The 22732-nt window shown below is 40.4% G+C and overlaps 2 protein-coding genes across 3 annotated transcripts; both read right to left on the reverse strand.

Moving 5' to 3' along the window:
• Nucleotides 1-356: 356 nt before the first annotated feature.
• On the reverse strand, nucleotides 357-4402 carry gpr85 (G protein-coupled receptor 85). 2 transcript variants are annotated; one of them, XM_027151081.2, is made up of 2 exons: nucleotides 4221-4402; nucleotides 357-2992 (listed from the first exon to the last, which is right to left on the reverse strand). In XM_027151081.2, the coding sequence occupies exon 2, from the start codon at nucleotides 2846-2848 to the stop codon at nucleotides 1715-1717; it is 1134 nt and encodes a 377-aa protein (XP_027006882.1). In that variant the 5' UTR covers nucleotides 2849-2992; nucleotides 4221-4402; the 3' UTR covers nucleotides 357-1714. The 2 variants fall into 2 exon arrangements, with proteins under 2 accessions (XP_027006882.1, XP_027006883.1); XM_027151082.2 differs by lacking the exon at nucleotides 4221-4402 and adding an exon at nucleotides 4040-4209.
• Nucleotides 4403-5985: 1583 nt separating this feature from the next.
• Nucleotides 5986-6729, reverse strand: LOC113645505 (small integral membrane protein 30-like). The gene has a single exon (XM_027151137.2). The coding sequence runs from the start codon at nucleotides 6643-6645 to the stop codon at nucleotides 6457-6459; it is 189 nt and encodes a 62-aa protein (XP_027006938.1). The 5' UTR covers nucleotides 6646-6729; the 3' UTR covers nucleotides 5986-6456.
• Between the last annotated feature and the right edge of the window lie 16003 nt (nucleotides 6730-22732).

Below are 22732 nucleotides of genomic sequence, written 5' to 3' on the forward strand. Positions count from 1 at the left end.
ATGTCACTTTAGCTTTCACTGATTAAATAGGGAACTCTGATGATTAAATAGGGAATTAAACTGGCTGCTTTTCAATCAAAAGAAATTTCGCATTTTACAAAATGTAAAATTTTATTTTCAAAAATGTAAGCAACAGATTACACAGTTAACTTTCAGCAAATGCAATCCTAACTTAAACAGTACTCACATCCGGGACTCTAAAATAAAAGACTCACAAACTTACACACTATTTATCTATAATTATACAAAAAAATACATAATAAATATTAAAATGGCCACAAGAGAAAAAAGTTAATCAAAACAATCAGTAAAGAGCAAATGTTGGGTATAAACAAGACTCTGTGCCTTAAATACAATGTTGTTGTTTTTTTTTTGTTGTTGTTGTTGTTTTCCATTACATTTTTTACAAATTGTGCAAGATTTTATACTAAGGCTCTGGTCTTGACGTGACAGCTGTCCAGCTTACACACAAACACACACGCAAGCGCTTCTCTGCTTCCTGCACTCTGCGCACTCAGTGGAGTGTAGGTGTACAGCAAAACTGCTTCAGGAGGAGAAATGGGGCATCTGGTGCATTTCCAGTGTCGATGCTTATGAAAGTGGATATGCTTTTAAAATGGACATGCACTTTACTTCAGTGATAAAATGCTCCTTGTTGGAGGCATTTCAGAGGAGCACGTTTGAAAATCGGACCCAAAATAACAAATATCAGAACCATTAAGGCAAGAACATCTGGAGTGGTATCAGCAATACTCGAACAATGTCAGTGGCTGGGTAACATGGACATGACACATTGAACTGGTTCTCCACGTTCATTTTAGCACAAGGTTCTCAAAAGCAACTTTTAAAACCCAAATATTTCACGACCGTTAGAAACCGAGATAAGAAAAAGAATACTGCCAGACAAGGACGTACTGCATGGATCATAAAACTACAGGAAATAATTTAAAGTTGTAATTGGAAAACCACACATCAGTAACCCTTTAGTCCCAGAACCCTCCCCATCCGTCCCCGAAAAACTGAAAAAAGATATCACTTACATTTAAACCAATTTAATCCTCCTGTGAAGGTGTATTCCAATAGAGTTTGTCACCTTACATGTTTTGTTTACTTACAGTAAATTAGTAGTCTGTTGCAAAAGAAAGCATTCGTATGTCAGTTTGGGGGGAAAAATTAGACATCCTTGCAATGCAAATCAGGAAAAAAGCATCGTTATCATTTTTTTTTAGCTTAGTGCAACTTTTAGACGCAAAACCATTCCAGTGATTCTGTCATATACAACGTGAGTCTTCAACTTATCCAAAGCGAATAAATGAGTCCATTATTTAAAAAAACATCACATGTTGATTCCATGTTTCCCTTTTTCTTTCTTTCTTTTATTTCCATTTGTTGTTTTTTTCTCTTCTTTTTTTTGCTTATCTGCTTTAAAACGGCATTCCCACAGCAGTTGTTTACTAGAACATAAACACAGGAGGGGTTCCTCCACTCCCTGATTATTTTATTCCCTTCAAGCTTCACATCCGCCACTGATTCACTTTGAGAGGTGTGTTTGATTGACAGTTTGACACCAGGCCTACAGGGTGAGGGCAGGGCTGTGTACAGGGGTTATACTGAAGAAGATGAAGAAAATGAGAGCTATACAACAAGGATGTACCCCTGACCACCAAGGGGGAGCCAAAAAAATTACCCAAGACCCAAAAAAAAAATGTAGCCTTCATATAACACAGTAGGGTTCCCTGGGTAACCTGGATTTTCTGCAGTAAAGGAGTGTGGTACTGAAGCAACGTCTGAGCTCACGGTTGGAGAAGATGCAGATGAAGGGATTGACGGCAGCCTGAGCGAAGCTCATCCATACAGCTGCTGTGAGATAGCCTCCTGGCACGGCAGGGCCACGGGCGAACACTCTCCAGTAGCATGCCACTAGGTATGGACCCCACAGGCTAAGGAAGAAGAAAGTCATGACGTAGAACATTCTGCTTATCCTCTTCTCAGTTTTAAACTCATCCAACACCAGGAGGCGCCGCCGGCCTGCCGCATTGCCGTTCTGCCGGATGCCCAGCAAGGTTGGAGGCGTCGGGCCTCGTCCGAAACCAGCCAGCCAGTTAGCCGCTGCTTGTCCACTGGCCCCTGGCCCGTGGAAGGTCCAGTTTTGGCTGACAGCAGGCACGAACTGGACCGGTTTCATCTTGCGCCGGTCGTGAACAAAGAATATGAGCTTGAGGTAGACAAGCTGGGTGGCCAGGAGGATCAGGGCAAGCAGCAGCATAAAGCCCAGCGAGTCATTAGCACGAAACGATCGGTGCTGAAACGTGCACTGGTCCTCCTCGCGGATGAACGAGTATGTGCCCACGTCCAACACAGGCGGAAAGGCCATGGCCACTGACAGTGTCCACACCATGCACACCACAGCCAAGCACGTCCACAGGGTCAGCCGCTTGGTATAGAAGCGGTGGTGTGCGATAGCAAGGTAGCGTGTCACACTGACACAGAACAGCATGAAGGCTGTGTGGAAGCAAGAAAGCACACCCAGGAACGCGATGACTTTGCACGTGAGGGTGCCGTATGTCCACGCCGAACCGTTCTTCACCGAGGTGAATACAAAGGGGAAGCAGATGGCTGAGCGCAGGATGTCTGAGGCGCACAGGTCCAACAAGAAGTAGTAGGGTGCACGGTGCAGGCTCTTGTCTTTGACCAGCAGGATGGAGATCAGGAGGTTTCCCACAACACCGACACCGATGATAAAGCCCAGGGAGGTTAGTTTGAGGAATGTGGCGAGGGGAGAGACATTCTGCAAGATGTTGTGGTCCCCTGCATGGCTATAGTTCGCCATAGATGGAGGAGGGATCATAAAGATGATTAAAGCTTTAAGCCAAGTATCATGATCTGGATGCAAGGAGAAGAGATAGATCCATTCGGTGTGCTTTGAAGCAGATTCCAGCCTTGCTCTCTGCCTCTCTTCTAAGGCATCCTTTGTTCCTTTGTCTCATCACACCTAAAAAAAAATCCCACAGAAATACGATCCACCCATCAGGATTTGCTAACATTAAACAAACATGCTGTTTTTTTATATGCCATCGCTCGCACTGTGTCCGGTTTGGAGATTTGGTACTTTATCTTTTTTATACATTTTTCTGGTATTTGTTTCTGTCCATTAGCTATTTGAACATCACATTTCAGCTCTAATGGTATGCAGCTAGTGCAGAGCCACAGTTGGGTTGTTCAACTCGACAAGATACAGTCGTTATCACTGCCAAAGATACAATTCAGTTGAAAAGAAGCTGTCATATTAAGCTAAAAGCTTCATTAGTCTGAAGAATATGAATATTAGGTAGTGCTGTGCGGTAAGAAATACGCAGAATAGACAAAAGGAATTAAGTGCAGGTTTGGTCGCCGTTCTGGCGCAGATGGAGTGAAACATTTATAGAAATGCAGCAGAAAGCTGTTGCTCCCACCCAGGGACTCTGCAGAATCGGTGTCTGGTCTCTATTTAACAAGAACAATCTTTGTCAGCCTTCGTGTGTCGGGTGAAATTAGCGAAGGGCTAACGGAGCTAACCCAGTGCTAACATCACTGACAGTCTCCTGGCAGGAAAAACAAATAATAATAACAGTAATAATAATAAAGAATTCAGTGAAAACGGATAATGGTGCATTATTCTGTCACACAGCCTACATGTGGGTTTGTGAGAGGGGAAAAAACGAGAACATTCTGTATTTTTTTTTTTTGGCAGAACGTTTAAAAAATAACGGTCATTAACGGTTATTTTTGTTCAAATCCAAATTTCGGTTATTAATCTCGGATCATTTGGTGCTGTTAGATGTACACGGATATACACGGATGATATAAACACCTAGACCGAGTGATAATGTGTTTTCATTATGGAAAGAAGCAGTAAAAGCCATTCGACATCATCTATTGTGTGTGTATGTGTTTTATTATTTTTTTTTTAGAATAAGCATTCATTCTCTCGCCATGTTTACAAAAGCAAGAGTCCAAACTAGTTATTCTGGACAACAAATGGGTTAAAATGTGGTTTTACCTCATTGTCAGTGTCAGATAGCTTGTTTATATTTTTTCCCGTCGAGTGAATCTCAGTCAGAAGCGTATCGTCCATTAGGTGAAGCAGTTTGTAACTAGAGCCGCTTTGTGAATCGATTCCCAGCCGCATGTGAACCGCGAGTGGCACACAGACGACAACAAAGATATTAATTAAAACATACCTGTTGATATTCCCCCTTGACTCCTGGATGTTATTTACATGTTAGATTCCACTTCGCCGTTTAAAAAAAGGGCTTGGTTTTGTCGTCTGCCCCTATTCCCCCCACTGTGAATATACAGTAAACGGTGCAGACGGCGCATGCGCACTGACGCTCTTCGTGATCCGGAGCCGCGTCTGGTCTCCGGTTGCAGCAGCAGCAGCAGCAGCAGCAGCGCCGTCTCCAATGGCAACATCTGCACAATGGGGGGCAGCATCACTGGTCCATTTCTCCCATTCTCATATACAAACAAGCGGACAAAGGATGTCCTCATATATAGGCCAGTTTGAGATGATGAGTGGTCTTTAAATTGATCCGTTCCTATTTTAAGTCTAATGGACATTTAAAAAATGTTTTTAATAAAAACAGATAATTACATAATGTTTTTATTATACATATATATGTACATACACATTTATAATTATATATATATATACACATTTAGAATTATATATATATATATATATATATATATATATATATATATATATATATATATATATATATACATACATATACATACACACACACGTGTGTACATATATGTGTATAATAAAACCATTATATATAACTGTAAGCATGTAAGAAAATGATCACTAAGTGCGCACATGTGTGTGTGCATAGAGTTATACGTTTTATATAGTTTTTATATCTGTAATTATCTATTATTATTGCAAAATGTTTTTAAAGCCTTTATCACCACATGTACATTACAGCAAAGTGAAATCATTTTCTTCGCATATCCCAACTATATACTATAACATGCATCTTCAGTAGCAGCTTTAATCTGGTCAGGGTGGTGGTGGATCCTGGGTGCTTACCACAAGGGAGGAAAACATGTCAGTGCATTGCTGGGAAGAATACACACAAACACCAAGAAGCAATAGAATGAAGCCCCAAATCAACCCACTGGCATATGTTTGGGGAGGTTAAAAAAAAACAGAGAAATCCCACATAGACACAGAGAATGAAAAACACCACACAAACTGAGGCCCAAATTGAACTGATGCACTGGAGGTCGGGGTGGCAGTTCCCGGCTGTGCCATTCCAAACAAAATATATATTTTAAACACACACACACATATTACAATTCAAAATCATATCAAGGAATTTCTAATTCTTCTTTAGAAGGCAAGCTACACCTAACTGTATGGAAACAAACATATTAATGAATCAGCAAATTATTTATTTCCAGTAATAACTTTTAACCGTAAATCGATGCACATATTATCCGATGTAAATGTTTAGGGAAATTTAGGGAAAGTGATTATGTGAATTAGAGTTAATTATATATTTAGAACTAACTTACCAAGGTTGTCAGAGTGAATTAGGGGGTAACATTGTCTGGGTCACTAGTTCAGTCCTGAGCTCAGGGTAATATCTGTAAAGAATTGTTTATGTTCTCCACATGTATTCGCCCACCCTGAAAATGCCAGAAAGTGACTTGGTGACTCTTAACTGCCCCTGGGTGAGAATGAGTCATTCCATTACTGCCTCCTAACCCACGTTCCAAGGATCGTCTCCAGCTCCACCGCCATCCTGACCATGATAAACAGTTCCAGGAAATGGAAGAAATGAATAAATCATTAAACAGCATCACTACTTCCTATGTTCACGTACGCTACACTTTACCGTATTCAAGCATCAACAAATCAAAATAAACCTGAAGGTGTTACAGATGTTCCACATAATCATCAGTGAATCTAGTGGAAATGATCACAGACCAGGCTGCAGCATTCATAGAGTTTATTACAGAAAATAAGCATATGCAAGAAGCAATAGTCTTTCAAGTATAGCTGACTATATTAAGAACACACTTTTTAAGTGAAAAACAGCAAAGGCAACACGACTTCCAGTGCTTAAAAATCTGAGTGACATCAGGGCACATTTTTGCATCTGAGTTATATGTAATAATAGCAGGAGGAAGAAGAAGAAAAGAAGAGAATGTAGAGTCAGGACAGGACAGGAACGTCCAGATGTCGTACAGATGTGCTTGAATCCCGGTGTGTCCACCGAAAACGCATCTTGACTTTAAACATCAACAGCTGTAACACGACTTCCCTCTTTTATAGCCTTCTTTTTCCACCATGGTATCAAAAGTCTTTTAAACGCCACAGGTTCAGGAAGGTGCGACCAGCTAGCGCGGCTTTTCGGGGTTCAGGAGGCGACATTTCCGGAGATCTCAGGCCTACAAGTCGTATCAAAACTGTCCGCTGCGTCTCCGTGAGTACCAGCCGAGACACGCACAGAAGCCGACCACAGTGACGGCCATACCCAAGAGCAGAGCCACTGCGTCCCCGCCGTCATAAGCCTCTACAGGCTGCAGGACACACAGAAACAACAAACACGACGCCGCAAACACGCCTGGGAAAGTCTGTAAACACGCCATGTTGTTCGTGGTTGCTGGTAAAGCAGGCAGTGATCACAACGGGTCATATGATCTTACTGCGCTTCCTAATTCCGCTTCTTTTCCCACCCGTTTTCCGATAAGCCCCGCCTCTGATTCAAGATTGGTTATTTATTCCCTGTCTGTCCTTCTATTGGTTAGGTTTTTTTTTACTCTGTCCAATAGCTGCTATTCAGGATTGACTGAATACCGGTAGGAAAGAGCGCTCTTCCAGTTTCCGCCATGTTTGTGAAGGAAACGTGTAAGTTTGTTATGGAAATGTTTATGAGACAATTAATGCGTAATATTTCAACACAGAAGCATTAAAGGCCTTTAGATAAGTTCCATGTAACCTTTAAAACAAGTCAAGAAGATTGTAAAGTGCATTAAAAAACTCCAAATAATAATCATTGAAATTGCTGTTAACAAAAACTGCAGGCTAAATCAATGGGGCAAAATATGACTTAGGCTGACAAAGCCTTATGTCTGTTAGATTTAATCAATTTTAGTGAAACTGGCTGAATATTTATTTTGAATAAGAATATCTTTATTGTCACGTTTAGTACTGTGAAAAACTATTCTTAACATACGGATGAAGGTTTTTTGCCATTCATTCATTTATTCATTTATTCATTCTCTTCTTTTCCTGATGGACACTGTAGTTTGGGTTTGGATTTAGTAATACTAATACCCCCATGGGTGGTGTTCAATCGCAGATGTGAATGAGGATCGTATTTAGATTATTCACTTCTCTGTGCCACTTTGTCTCCTGCTTGGTGAAATAGGGCATACTGAACATGCTCCAAACGGGCCATGTTTCACTGTCTGACGTGCCGAGCTACATTTCACCTTGTGCCACAAATTTAATTGGCTTATGGTAGAATAGGGGTCTCGCTGTTGGTGTTCGATGCAGGATTCTGTGATTTAATTAGAGCATACCAGCTAAAGTAAAAGACTGACCTTGGTATCTGCCCTGTCCGCTGCTGTCCTACTCATTTACGGCACTCTTTGCACAGCATGCTGGTGCAGGGATTATCAGCGTGTCTAAAATGTGAGCCCACTACTAAAGAGCTGATTCTAATGCAGAACACACACCGGAGGAGATTAATGCCACTGTCCAGACCTGCTGGACAGAGGTTCTCATTTCTTTGCTCAGAGCGATGACCAGGCCCTTTGCAGGTTATAGAAAAATGGGTGGCACATGACGACTTTGGAAAAAATATTTATTGAGGCTTAATATCTTAATTTCTGGGTTAAATTTTGTAAATTTTTACAACATATATAGTCATTTGCATGCTTTTTCTATATATGAACCGACAGATGAGACTGATAGAGGAGATAGTGCTTTGCATAAGTATTCACCCCCTTGAAACTTTCACAAAACAGCCTGTAATATTGAAACAATGAGAGATATCTACCTGGGGGATTCCCCAAATATTCCCAAGTCACCTGAAATATATGCTGTCTGCTGAGTTTGCTCCAGGGTCTCCTCCCTGTTGGAAAAGTCTTCTATAGCTCTAGCAGGAGCCGAACAAGTGTCATCCTTGTATGGTGCCTAAACCACTGCAAGGCTTCTTGCAATACAGAAGAGCAACTGCTCTTCTCCTAAGCTGTATATATAGTATAAAGTACATCCACACAGTAAAGATCTACATTGCTGTCTCTAGTGTGTTTGAAAAGAAAAAATGCTACCTTTCTGTCTTTATAAACTGAATTGCTTTTAGATAAAGCCAGTTAATGATTTCTGTGAATTCATCTGAAAATGAATTGACAAGTGAATTACTTTGTAGCTTTTGTGCTAAAGTGCTGGATGTTACTGTGTCATAAATGTCATAAATGCTGTCTTAGGTCATTTAGGTACTCATTGTTTTTTGACATGGCTTCAAGGTGGACCTGCAAAGAGTACTGAGCATCTTTGTTGTTCTGCTGCTACACATAATAATGATCTGCTGAGGCTCTAAGATGCCACTTGTAGCAAACAGCTATCGTTTGTTGTCATAGCGTAATGGTTTTATTCCAGTGAATGAGAAATCTTTTCACGGTGAAATAGTGTGATTACATCGTTATTCAATTCATTTCTACTTCTTTTTCCCTTCTCTTACTGTCCTTGTTGTAGGTATCCACCTGGTAAAAGGCACACCACTGTCCCACTACCAATCTGGTGCAGTGTCAAATCTTAATGGAATTTATGATCAATGGTTACGATCCCAACCACTTTATTTTCTTGTTTTGTTTGTGTTCTGTCTTGTGCTCTTTTTTTCTAACAAAGATAAATTGCACAGTAACGGTTGTGCTACTTTTCTTTGACTGCTTCCCCCCTGAGAGAGGAAGAGAGAGCAAGCTGCTAAGGGAAAGAGAGAAAGTGAGAAAGAGAGAGAGGCCCTTTGAGCAATATCTCTGTGGTAAAGAACAAAACTATTTCATGGGCCAGTGCCTGTATGGTTATTGCCGGACTTTTTCTCCACCTTGAAATAAAGTAATAAAAACGAGTGTCCGATATTGACAACAGCATCGCAGTGCATCGACGAAGTAGATGCAGATTGAAAGCAGAGCTTCAGGCACTGAGAGTATGAGATGTACTAAGTGAAAGTGTAATGGTGCATTGGAAAAAATCATGCAGACGGAGTGCAGAGCTTTAGGCATAGATGCCTGAGTGAAGAACAGATTCTAGTGCTGACACTGCATCATATCTCCCTTTACTATATTAAATGTCATCACAGAGTGTGAAAACCACAGTTATATACCTCATCTGTATCTCTTCTGGCCGGTATGGTTCTCTAACAAAGCCACACTCCATGCTGCCCTCTATATCTGTATATTTAATCTACTTATGTCCTAAATCCATTTTTTTAAATATAAGCAAGACGTTCTGAATTCAGCTGATTGGCAGAAAACTTCAACCTTTAAATAATTTCAATAAAGATGCTAAATTACCTGCTAAGAGTACAAATCTGGGAAGCACAGTTGTGCAGTGTGTTTGGTTGCTGCCTAACAGCTCCAGTGTCCCCAGTAATCCTGAGCTTGGATTACTGCTTATGTGAAGTTTTTCATGTTCCCTCTATGTAAGTGGATATTCTGTTGTCCTCATAACTCACAAACCTGGAGGATTCCCAAGAATAGTGGATTGGCTATGTAAAATTGGCCCTAGATTCAAATAAGTGTGTGAATTTACATTTCTGTCATTAACAGACACCCTTATCCAGAGTGTCTTACGATTTTTATTTCAATTTATACAACTGAGAGTTGTAGGTTGTGGGCCCTGCAGTGGCAGCTTGGTGGACCTGAGATTCGAACTCATGACCTTCCGATCAGAAGTCCATGTCTGTGCACGTGGTGCATTACGATGAACCAGTATATTCTCACCTCAGGCCTGGGAGTTCTCAGGAAAGGCTCAGGATCCAGCACAGCTCTGACCACAATAAAGAGTTTACTGAAGATGAATATAAGTATATGTAAGTATTCATTTGTCTCATCATTTCATAATGAGAAAGATTGCATAGATGGGACAATTTTCAAGTTATTTTTACTTGATAACTTTGCAGCAGAATCCCTTTTCAGATCGATCTGATAGGATGAATTGGGTTCTTTATAACAATAACCACAGTAGTTCTAGATGGAGATACTCAGGCAGAAGGGCACTCTAAGACAGATGCTGAAATTTGTGTCACTGTTGTTTGTTATGTCATATTAACTGTTTCTTGAAGCCTCTCGTTAACCTTTCTATATAAAAGCATGCCACTTTCCTCAGTACTCAGTTCTCATGCCCAGCGATCTGTAAGTTAAAACAAAAAGCCTAAGTAAAATCCCCAGTGACAGGCTGCACAGCTGTTAGTATCGTGTAATCATTTATAAAAGAGTGGTCATGTAGGTCATATTTGCCTTGAACCATTGAGAAATATGTTTTACATAGCCCTCCTTTTAAGGTTAATTTTTGTGTTAAATTGAGTCAAGGAACAATATGCCATTATACTGTGACAGAACTAATATTTGTATCATGGCTTCTGCCTGAACGTTTGGCTAGAATATTATTTGTGCTTAGAGGAATGATGCGGGTTAGAGTGAGGGTAACATTTCAATGGTTTCACTGTTTCCATGGTGACTCTGGCTTCAGCCTCGCTTCCTATGCTTTCCCTCGCATTGAGTTCACAGCCAAGATAAAACATGAAGGGAAGAGTATGTTTGAGATCTCTGTCACATGACCAGTAATCAGCCCAGATCACTGTTACTTTACTCCAAAGCACATTTTCTGTTATTCAAACACAGTGGAAACACGTTGGTGACTTTCAAAGAGCATCTTATATTCCCCATTCTTTATGGCATTCATATTCAACCTAATTCAGGTAAATAAATAAATATCTAACTAAATAAGTTCTTAGGCAGTCAAGCTTAATAGATGTCATTTTAAATGAGATCAGCCCTACAAATAGCACCTAGTACAAATGCATTTCGTACTGAAATAATCGGTAGTACTTTGTTGAGATGGATGCTTCCACAGTAGGTTTCCAGCATTCCATTTTGCTCTATATGGTAAGACTGTCTCTGCTCTCTCTCCACCTCTCATGTATCATGTCCAATTGTGCAGTAAACAGCCTATTAAGTGACCTATTTATCCACGCCCAAATCTGCTGGCTCACATGCAGCAATTACTTTGGCTGGATGTTTGACGTGGAGTGGCTCAGAATGCTTTGCTCTGAAATTGATGATTCTGCAGCTTAAATGAGCCTCACCGCACCCCTCCTCCAGATGAGAATGGACACTCAATTGTGATAATAAGGTTGCTGAGAGGTTATAGAGATGGGACTGTGATTGCTGTTTAAAACATCCTGATAGTGAAACTGCTCTGTCTTTGGCTCATACATGTCACACTTTTGACCTAACTCTGATTGCACAAAAAGCTTTAGCTTGTAGATTCCTCCGAGGTATTTTAAGGACAGTTGTTCTTAAATGTCCAGTTTTGGTGAACCAGTGCATAATGTACCTTCAGGTTCTTGGTCTTGACTAAGAAGAATGGAACCCGACATACTGTTGTTGTCTACATTATTAAGTCTGGTTCATAGGTATATTATACATTAGTTCTAATAGTTCTAATAGTTTCAATTCAGATACTGGAATTACTAAAATAGTAATTTATAGAATTAATAAACATTGATAGCTGGTTTCATGTAGTCCTCAGAACATTTTTGTGATTTCTGTTCACACTTTGAAATAGTATTATCAGTGTATTTTGGTACTGAGAATAAAATATGTACTTTTTCACTCATTAACAGAAAACCATTCTTTTTTTTTCATTTTAATTCATTTTCAATATGAAACCAGACCAAACTACTGTAAATACCAAACAAGCAAAATGCATTGGATTTGAACTCAAAACAGAAACATTAGCTTATCCAGTTGCACAAGTGCTGAATACTAATAGATGATCAGCTGCTGTTGTTGACATTTACTGTATAGCACATGTCAGGGAGTTTTTTTTCTTTAACTTCAGCTTACCTCAGCATGTCTTTTAAGGCATCTGTGTTTTGCTAAGTCATACAGTTTTTAGACAAATACTTTTATCCTGTGTCAGCCATATTTAAAATGCCAAATAAAGTAAATCCGGGCTGTTAGTGAGATAACTATTGCCTTATTGACTGCTTATTAAGTTGTGGGGGGCCAAGTGCAAAAAAGTGAATGGGACTGTGTAAAAATCTGACCAAGTTAAGTGTGTAAGTAGCTTTAATAGTAAAATGGAGTGTCAGATATTTTTAACCTCAACCTTCAATATGATGAAGGTTACAATCTGACTAACTCATCATACATGCTTATATATGTAATTAAATATCTTTATATATCTTGCATTTCTAGATTGTTAAGGTTTCTAACAAGTTATAAATGAAAATGAAAAAAAGTATTTTTATGGAAATGTTGGCATATATTCTTATGTAAGAATATATGCCAAGGATTTAATTACAATATGTGTAAAAGGACAAATTATAGTTAATTATAATAATGAATACACTTAAGTACTTTTGAAGAGCTCTGGTGAGCTCTGTTTCGGGTAAAAAAAGCCTAAAAATAGTGATGTCCAAAGTAATAATGGGAATGAGTTGTTCTATATTTTGTGTGAAATGGAATAATTTGTATGTCTAGACACATACTTTAAACTACTTGCTCCCTTAAAGATGTATCTCTGCATTTCCTACAAAGTCATCTTTACTTGCCAGTCTGGGGAATTAATGGTGCTGTTGATCACACTGCTGGTAATTGCAGAGATATGTTCAAGACATGAACTTTTTTTTAGGGCTTCTGCCTTCCATCAGCAGTACTGCCAGCTAATGCGTTATAAAAGGTGGGTAGAGCTCCAAGTGATAATTATTGTCCTGTGAAAAACCAATGATGTCTGTGACTAGTTTTATCCAATTTAATGAGATGATAAAAGTTAATAAGCTGTGGTCATAGCCTTCCCAGGCTGACCTTGTGAAAGCAGATATTTTGGTGTTTGTATTTGCTTTATTTTCTTGCAAACTGATTTTACAACCAGTGGAATAATTTGGTGTATAAACATGTATGCAAGCCACATGCTCCAGCAGTCAGCTTGGTGGAGCATGAGAAAGCCATTTTGGATTATGTCAGTGATTGTTCAACCTTAGCAACAAGGACCTACAGTACAGGATAAACACCAGAAGATGAAAAAGAGAAGGCAAAATGTAAATCAATCCATTAGAAAACAATTTGTAATGGTTTGGTAAAATTATCTAAAGATGAAAACTCTAAAGATATTGAAGCTATGTCTTTATCAGGACACATTTATAAGCAAATATAAAAAGATCCAGGCAGTACTGAAAACTAGTCAGTGTCTCCAAATGCAACAGTTCCTGAAAATATGATGATTCATATGTTTAGCATCAAGGGTTTTGGGTTCTCTGATGAATCAGCCAACTAACTGCCTTCTTCTTTCCACTGAAATTATTCACATCATTGTGTGCTCTATCTTTTACATGACAGCTCTGCCTTTATCCCTGTCACTCCTGCACTCTTGTAGCATGCTAAGTGCATGTGAGTGTGAAGTGAATCATTCCAAAATTGTAATGCAAAGCAGTTTTTAATAAAACACTGATGATCTAGGTAAGGAAGAGAGGAGAGGAGTTTGCTTTAAGATAGGCAAGTAAGTCAGCAGCTTAGGATAAACCAGAAATTACAAGAGCTGTGTCCTGAAATGTTGAATTGTCTAAACTGTGGCTTTGCATGAATATTTGGATGACATTTGTAAATGTGTCAAAACAAAAATGTTACTATCAGATTATCACAGCATGTCGCTGTCAAGAGCTGATTATATCCATGGGGCCCTGAGTTCAAAACAGAAATGAGAGATTAAACATCCAGTTCCACAGTTACTAAACTAATGTCTGATTTTCTTTGTAAAAAAGGAAAGAAAATAAAGGGACATCTACCACACATACCTTTAGTTGGAGAAATGTTGCATCACCGATCTTGGAAGTCAGGCATGTTTTTGGAATGAGGAAGGAAACCATAGAAGCTGAAGGAAAGCTTGGATTGGTGAACCTGGAGGAAACCATGCACACAGTGAGCACATGGTGAAATCCTGTACAGAGAGTAACCTGAGCTCTGGATTGAAACAGGAAGCTGGAGCATTGTTGTGTGTTCCTTTATCTGGTGAGATCAGATAGACATTGCATTTTTAGTTGGAGCATTTGTGCTGCTTAATAGTTTAGCATTTGTGCTGTCAACTCAGCTATGGGGTGGATCTTCATTTGCCAAGTTTTTTTAAGTTCAGAAATCACTGAACAGCATATAAAATTCAGATTGAATCTATAGATCATCTCTCACTTAACTTCCCTTTTTTACATAATTATTCCCTTTTGTTATATGAGCTAGACTCTATGTCTAGACATGCACTTATGAACCAGCAGCACCATTCATAAAATCAGTGTGGAAGCAGCACAATGCATGCAAATCATGCAGATATAGGCTACAAGCCTCAGTTCACTGGAGGTTTTTGTTTTGTTTGTTTGTTTTGTTTGGTTTTTGGCTCCACTCTAAGCAAAGATGTAGTGTATGAAAATCCCTGGAGATCAGCAAACCCTCCAGTTTGACACCAACTGCCATGACAAGACATGAAAAATCACAGAGATCACATTTTTCCCCATATTTTGATGCCAACACTAACTAAACCTCTTTACCTGAATTTACATGATTTTATGACTTGATCTGCTGCTTAGATAGTTTATAATGAATGAAAAAAAGAATCAGTGCACAAATAAGTATAGAGCTGGATACATCCTGATGGATCTGGTTGTATGTATTTACACATAGACAAGAAAAGACATAATGATCTCTTCGTCCTTCTGATTATGGTCATTTTTACATGATACATTATAAAGGCAATTATTATCAACCTTGTCTTTCATTTCTATTGTACACTGTGCACATGGAATGCTTATACTCTATATTTAATTACTTACGTATACTCTATACTTATATCTTTTAAGGCCAGCTGTGTCATACATTATCATCTATTCAACATATCCCATACCCTCCTGTGTACATGCTCAGCTGTAGAGACCAGGCATGATTTAAAATATTAGAGAAGTTCAGATGATATATTTGGTATTATCTGGCGTGACATCAGGCAATTATGTTTAACTTGTTTACACACTCTGTGCTCAAGTGATCAAGCGCTCAAAGTTTTATGCTGAACATTTGCCAGAAATAAATTTACAGGTAAATTTACTGTAAAATACTGTAGTGTACATCCCTTCACACTATGTATTCAGGGGACCTCACCTTCCAGAATGAATCAATGAAGGAGCTTTAAATACTTGAGAACATTTAACTGAGGACATTGTTTTACTTTCAGTCAGGCTTATGTTAGACTTGGTCCCTTAAATGAGTTTAAAAGCTTTTGACACAGTCCCTCCGCTGAACATCGACGGATCATCTGTAGAGATCGTCAAGAGCACCAAATTTCTGGGTGTTCATCTAGCGGAGAACCTCACCTGGTCACTCAACACCAGCGCCATCACCAAGAAAGCCCAGCAGCGTCTCTACTTCCTCCGAAGGCTGAGAAAGGCACATCTCCCTCCCCCAACCCTGACCATGTTCTACAGAGGGACCATTGAGAGCATCCTGAGCAGCTGCATCACTGTCTGGTTTGGGAACTGTACGATCTCGGATCGCAAAACCCTGCAGCGGCTAGTGAGGACAGCGGAGAAGATCATTGGGGTCTCTCTTCCCTCTATCATGGACACTTACACCACACGCTGCGTCCGCAAAGGCAACAGCATTGTGGATGACCCCACACACCCCTCACACACACTCTTCACCCTCCTGCCGTCTGGAAAAAGGTACCGAAGCATTCGGGCCCTCACGACCAGACTGCGTAACAGTTTCTTCCCACAAGCCATCAGACTTCTCAATAACCGAACTGTACTATACTGAGCACAACATACACACACATCATCTGTATGGACTGCACAGACCCTCACAAAACACACACACTGTTTTGCACACTTTTCTGCTGTTTTGCACATATTGGACAATATCTCAGTCATCTGCTGTTTTTTGCACAATTCCATATATAATCCAAAGGACCTGCTGCTAAGAACCTGCTGCTGTTCATTCTTTTACTGCACAAAATATTGTTTGAACATTCAGTATTTACACCGGTCGGTCGGCGCTGTTTCTGTTACTGTTTATTGTCTTTTGTGTATTGCATTTTTTGTACTTTTTGTATTGTCTTGTAACTTAATGTCTGCACTGTTTTTTGTCCTGCACTGTCTTTTGTCCTGCACTGTCTTGCTTGTCTTGTCCTGCACTGTTTGCACCAGGTTGCACAGTTGCACTTTATGTGGCTAAGACTACTTACATGTCCTTAGCCCTGTCTTTGTTTTATGTAGCACCTTGATCCTGGAGAAACGTTGTCTCATTTCACTGTGTACTGCAACAGCTATATATGGTTGAAATGACAATAAAAAGCTTCTTGACTTCTTGACTTGACTTGACTATACATTTACCTAAGGATAATTTTTGTGCTTGTCTTTCCACAGCCTAGTGGGCTTTGTGTGATGGAGAGAGAGTACTAAAAATAGCAAAAATCTTAAAAATGCACACAGGTCAACTTACGTAAAAGAAATATAATTCCTAATCAACACAGCTTTTTTAGTCTAATTGATCACCAATTATATCTAAATTATCACTAAACATCATACTTTAGTACAGGGATTCTCAAGGATTTACATATCTATCTATCTATCTATCTATCTATCTATCTATCTATCTATCTATCTATCTATCTATCTATCTATCTATCTATCTATCTATTTATTACATCAGAATAATATTTGTATTCCAGAATAAAGTATTAAATATAATATTATTTATTCAAGTCACTTGAATTTATTTCATGAATGTTTCACTCATCCACACAGTGTATCATAATAACATCACTTCCTAACACTATTTATGACACTATTTTGTATTAAACTCCAAACAGAGACACTGTATATACACAGATTCCCGGTATCTTTAATAACTATTACTGTACATTGCATGCTTGTTCACCATTATATAACATCCTTCTAAAGCAAGCAGTGAATGTCCAGCTGTCTATGTTTGTGTGTGACTTTACACTGGGACCACACTTGCAGGATAAGTAATCCACTTGCATTAATAAAGTAATCCTGACACACACACACACACACACACTCGTACACACACACACACACACACACACACACACACACACACACACACACACACACACACACACACACACACACACCCCATGAGAACACAGGCAACGTCTTCAGCCATTAATTTAAAGTCATTCAATTGGGAGAATATGATGCACTGTTTTCTGTCTCTTTCTTCCTGACTCACTCATTGTGTAATTGATTTTAGTTGCAACAGGCTCTGTTAATAATGGACAGAGAGTTACCAGTTGCCAGACAGGTTGGGGATGGAAAGAATTATGCAAACAACTCTGGTGAATTATAAGTGTGACTTCGCTTCATTTGTTTGTCAGCTCTCAACTTAATCTATACAACGTGAATTTGTACACAAGGCTTATATAGATTTTCCCAACATGGCTATTGATTCTGCCTCAACTGAACAGTTTGTTGGCTGTATTGTATGGTATATGCTGTGACCATTCAAGGGAGTTTCAACAAAAAGCCCCGAGTACAGCAAAATTTAAATAGCTTTCCTCCCAGGCTCAGCTGTAAAAATGCATTCAGACTGTGCTGGAAAAAAATACAGGAAACATTAAGTGATTTGTGCCTTTCTTGTGCCAATCTAGATTATTATCACTATTCTATAAAAATAATATAGTTTATGACATGGAAATTATAATTACCATAATTATTACCACTGGAAAAACATAAATATATAAATAGATAAACATTAATAACATTAATCTCTACCAGTGACAAATAGAAAATATCACACAAGCAAGCAGGGAAAAAATTAATATTCAGTACAATAGCAGAAATGTGCATGTGATATTGCTTTTATACAAACAAATATTGAGTAACTGATATTTCAGGCTCAATATGGCCAAATTGTATTTATTTAGTTCTTTCTGTCAATGAAAATTGTTCCCAAAGAAGCCACAGCTGGATAGATTGTTGCATTTAATGCAGAGGCTGACAGCCCATGGTAAGGATATTAGTGGCTACAATGAACTCAATATTGTGAGAATCCGATATTTAAATATGCAAAATGTGCTTTTTAAATGATAAGCTAATAAGCAGTTTCTCTACCATCAATACTAAACTTTTATTACTAGTCTGTGATGGTGCAGTGAGATGAACCCTCAAAGCTCCATGGTCCTGGGTTAGATCATCAGCTTGTATTAGTGAATGTAGCTGCTTTGGGATTCTCTATCAAAACGATTTTCTTAAATAGTGTAATGGATTTATATATTCATATTCAACAAACCATATTCAAAATCATGAAGATACATCAGAATTAATACTTTGGATGTTTCTCAATCTGAAACAACAGTCTGCTTTTGGCCAAAAGAAAGAAAAGAAATAAACATCAGTCTCATTTCCTGAAGTAATTGTAATTGTGTAAAGTGGAAATTAAGGAACCAAAGCCTCAATGTCCATCTTGACTTAACTGATCAAAATAGTTACATCAATGCTGAAATAATCATGTCATACTTCTCTGAGTTTTCTTCTGTTAATCAAACTTCTCATTTTTATTCAAAGTTAAATATATATATTTAATATATAAATGTATTTGACTGCACATATGCATCAATCTTTATTTAACAGCTGGAATTTAATACCATTTACGAACTGAATCTATTAGACTTGTATTCACTTCATTATGGTATTTAACCAAGATGATCAAGACATTATGTTCCCTGTGTAACAAACATTATACAAGCAGTCAATTAAAAAACCTTCAAACAGATTGACCATTTTTATAGCAGTGATTCTCAAACATTCTCCTTATTTACCTAAGGTGATCTTTGCAGAAAGCCTAAACCAATTTATTACTTTAATAAGAAATGTACAAAATTTTGATGAAATATATTTATGTTTAAATCCAGAAAATATAAAAACCCAAGTTTGGGCTGTTTGATAGGAATTCAGCCAACATCTGATTTAAGTCACCAAGCTCAGCTCCACTTGACTTTAATTTTCAGTTCTTGGCAAGTCTGGCACGTTTTCATCCATGCTCGTCAAAGCCTCAACATTCAGTCTGTTTGTGTGACAGTGAATGTGGCAATTAGAGGGCACACTTGGGGAGATGTATGCCAATTAGGACATAACTAGATATATTGATGGAAAAGCAAGTTTAATATGGAAAGCCAAGGAAATTGTTGAAAAAGTATCAGTATTGGTGTCGGTATCATTGTCAGTGTCAGTATCGGTGTATCGGTATCGATGTATTGGTATCGGTGTATCGTATCGCAGTCGGTATTGGTGTCAATGTCAGTATCGGGGTATCAATATCGGTGTATTGGTATCAGTGTAGGTAACGGTGTCATATCGGTGTATCGGTGTCGGTATCAGGGTATCGTTATCGGGGTATCGGTATCGGTGTATCGGTATCGGTGTATCGGTATCAGTGTATCGTTATCGGGTTATCGGTATCGGTGTATCAGTATCGGTTTCGGTATCGGTATCGGTGTCAGTGTCGGTATCGGTGTATCGGTATCGGTGTATCGGTATCGGTGTCGGTAACGGTGTCGTATCGGTGTATCCGTATCAGTGTATCGGTATCAGTGTATCGTTATTGGGGTATTGGTATCGGTGTATCAGTATCGGTGTCAGTGTCAGTATCGGTGTATCGGTATCGGTGTATCGGTATCGGTGTATCGGTATCGGTGTATCGGTATCGGGGTATCGGTATCAGTATCGGTGTATCGATGTATCGGTGTATCGGTATATCGGTATCGGCGTCGGTGTCGGTGTCAGTATCAGTGTATCAGTATCGGTGTCAGTGTCAGTATCGGGGTCGGTATCGGTGTATCCGTATCAGTGTATCGGTATCGGTGTCTGTATCGGTATCGGTGTATCGGTATCGGTACTGGTGTATCGGTATCAGTATCGGTGTATCCGTATCGGTGTCAGTGTCAGTATCGGTGTATCTGTGTCGGTATTGGTGTCAGTATCGGTGTATCGGTATTGGTGTATTGGTATTGGTAATGGTGTATCGGTATCGGTAATGGTGTATCCGTATTGGTGTCAGTATCGGTGTATCGGTGTATGTGTATCGGTGTATGTGTATCGGTGTCAATGTCAGTGTCAGTATCTGTGTATCAGTATCAGTGTATCGGTGTATCAGTATCGGTTTCGGTGTCAGTGTCAGTATCAGTGTATTGGTATCGGTATCGGTGTCAGTGTCAGTATCAGTGTATCGTGTCGGTATCGGTGTATCGGTATCGGTGTATCGGTTTCGGGGTATCGGTGTCAGTGTTAGTATCGGTGTATCGGTGTATCGGTATCGGGGTATCGTGTCAGTGTCAGTATCGGTGTCAGTATCGGTGTCGGTATCGGTGTCGGTATCGGTGTCGGTATCACCGACATTGGTATCGGTATATCGGTATCTGTGTCAGTGTCGGTGTATCGGTGTATCGGTGTCAGTGTCGGAAACTGTATCGGTGTATCGGTATCAGTAATGTTGTATACGTATCGGTGTCAGTGTCAGTATCGGGGTCGGTATCGGTGTATCGGTATCGGTGTATGGGTATCGGTGTCAGTGTCAGTATCTGTGTATCGGTGTCAGTGTCAGTATCAGTGTATCGTATCGGTGTATCGGTATCGGTGTATCAGTATCGTTATCGGTGTCAGTGTCAGTATCAGTGTATCGGGCATCGGTATCGGTGTCAGTGTCAGTATCAGTGTATCGGTGTCGGTATCAATGTATCGGTATTGGTGTATCGGTTTCGGGGTATCGGGATCGGTGTCGGTGTCAGTAACGGTATATCGGTCAGTATCGGTATATAAAAAACATTAGGTTACTGTCCGAACCCTGGTTCTCTGAAACATCGAGTGGAGAGATCCACCTATGGGAAGGGCATCCGTTCCTGACCTCTACAGAAGCATCCAATTGCAACAAGTCTGGCTTGACAGACAGGAGCGCGTGCCAAAGGCCAGTAAGATAACGCCCCTTACCCGAGTGCATAATGCACCTGCACGCGCTGCCTTTCCTCAGTGTACATATTCGCTTCTCGTGCAGCAAGCGGGGCAAACTTGGTGGATCTCTCCACTCGATGTTTCAGAGAACCGGGGTTACGACAGTAACCTAATGTTCTCTTTCATCATCTCGTGTTGGAGATCCACCTATGGGAGATATAGACAACTCCTCGGTTGCCCAATACACTCACAGCGAGGCCCTGTAAGCCAGAGGACGGCCAAAAAGGTGGTGCTCGGCACGTCACAAAGCAGCAGACATAACATACTGCGCGGGGCAAAAAACTCAGCAAAGGGAAACACAGCATGTGGCAACATGCATGTTAAAACCTCGCTGACGTCCAACAAGCAGGCAGCCTGCAGGAAAAGAACATGTAAATAAACATGTAAATGGACCAACCCGGGCGTATGGCAGGGAGAAGACCATATGCCTGAAAACATGCACAGACCGCATGAGCCATGGTAGTACGAGTAACATCAAGCCGGTAGTGCCTGACAAAGGTGTGCGGAGAGGACCAGCTCGCCGCGGCACAAATTTCCTGCAAGGGAACTCCCCCAAACAGAGCCCACGAAGCAGCCAAGCCTCTAGAGGAGTGAGCCCTGAGGCCATCTGGAGGCTGCATGCCCCTAGACTCATACGCTAAGGAGATTCTACAATCCAGCGAGAGAGGCATTGCTTAGAGATGTGTTTTCCCGTGTTCGGCGGGGCCCAAGAGATGAATAGCTGATTGCTCCCCCAAAAAGAGTTCGTCCTGTCCACGTATGCCCGTATGGCACGCACAGGGCACAAAGCATTCAACCTCTGGTCCTCCACAGAGGAAAAAGGAGGAGGGTGAAAAGCAGAGAGCTCAATCACACCACCAGTGAAGGCTGGAAAGCACTTAGGCACGAAGGCCGGGTTAGGCTTAAGTCAAACCCTATCCCCGCTGAGCGAGAATTTGGTGCACGAGGAATGAACCGACAGCGCATGCAAATCACTGACACGTTTGGCGGAAGCCAAAGACAGGAGGAGCGCCATCTTGAAGGACAGCAACCTGAGGGAGATATCCCCCAGGGGCTCAAAAGGCTGTTGGGCCAACACCTCCAGCACCATGGAGAGATCCCAATCCGGGACCACACTCCTGGTGACCGGCAGGGAGCGGCGCACACCCCTCATAAATCTACGGATAAGGGGGTGCTGCCCCACCATAGCGTTGCGAAACCGGTGCGACATGCAGCGATAGGCGCCAAATAGAACTTAGCTGTCGAAAAAGACCTGCCACGATCGATAAGGCCCTGTAAAAAACCCAGAATATCAGTGACTGAGCACAGATACGAGACGAGCTGGTGCTCCTCGCACCACGCCTCAAACACACGCCATTTGCAATCATAGAGAGAGTGTGTGGAAAGGGCCCTGGCACTCTGAATCGTGGCGATAACACGGGGGGCTAACCCCAGCATGC

The sequence above is a fragment of the Tachysurus fulvidraco genome, chromosome 19 (assembly GCF_022655615.1).
Source record: "Tachysurus fulvidraco isolate hzauxx_2018 chromosome 19, HZAU_PFXX_2.0, whole genome shotgun sequence".
In the NCBI taxonomy this organism is placed as follows: Eukaryota; Metazoa; Chordata; class Actinopteri; order Siluriformes; family Bagridae; genus Tachysurus; species Tachysurus fulvidraco.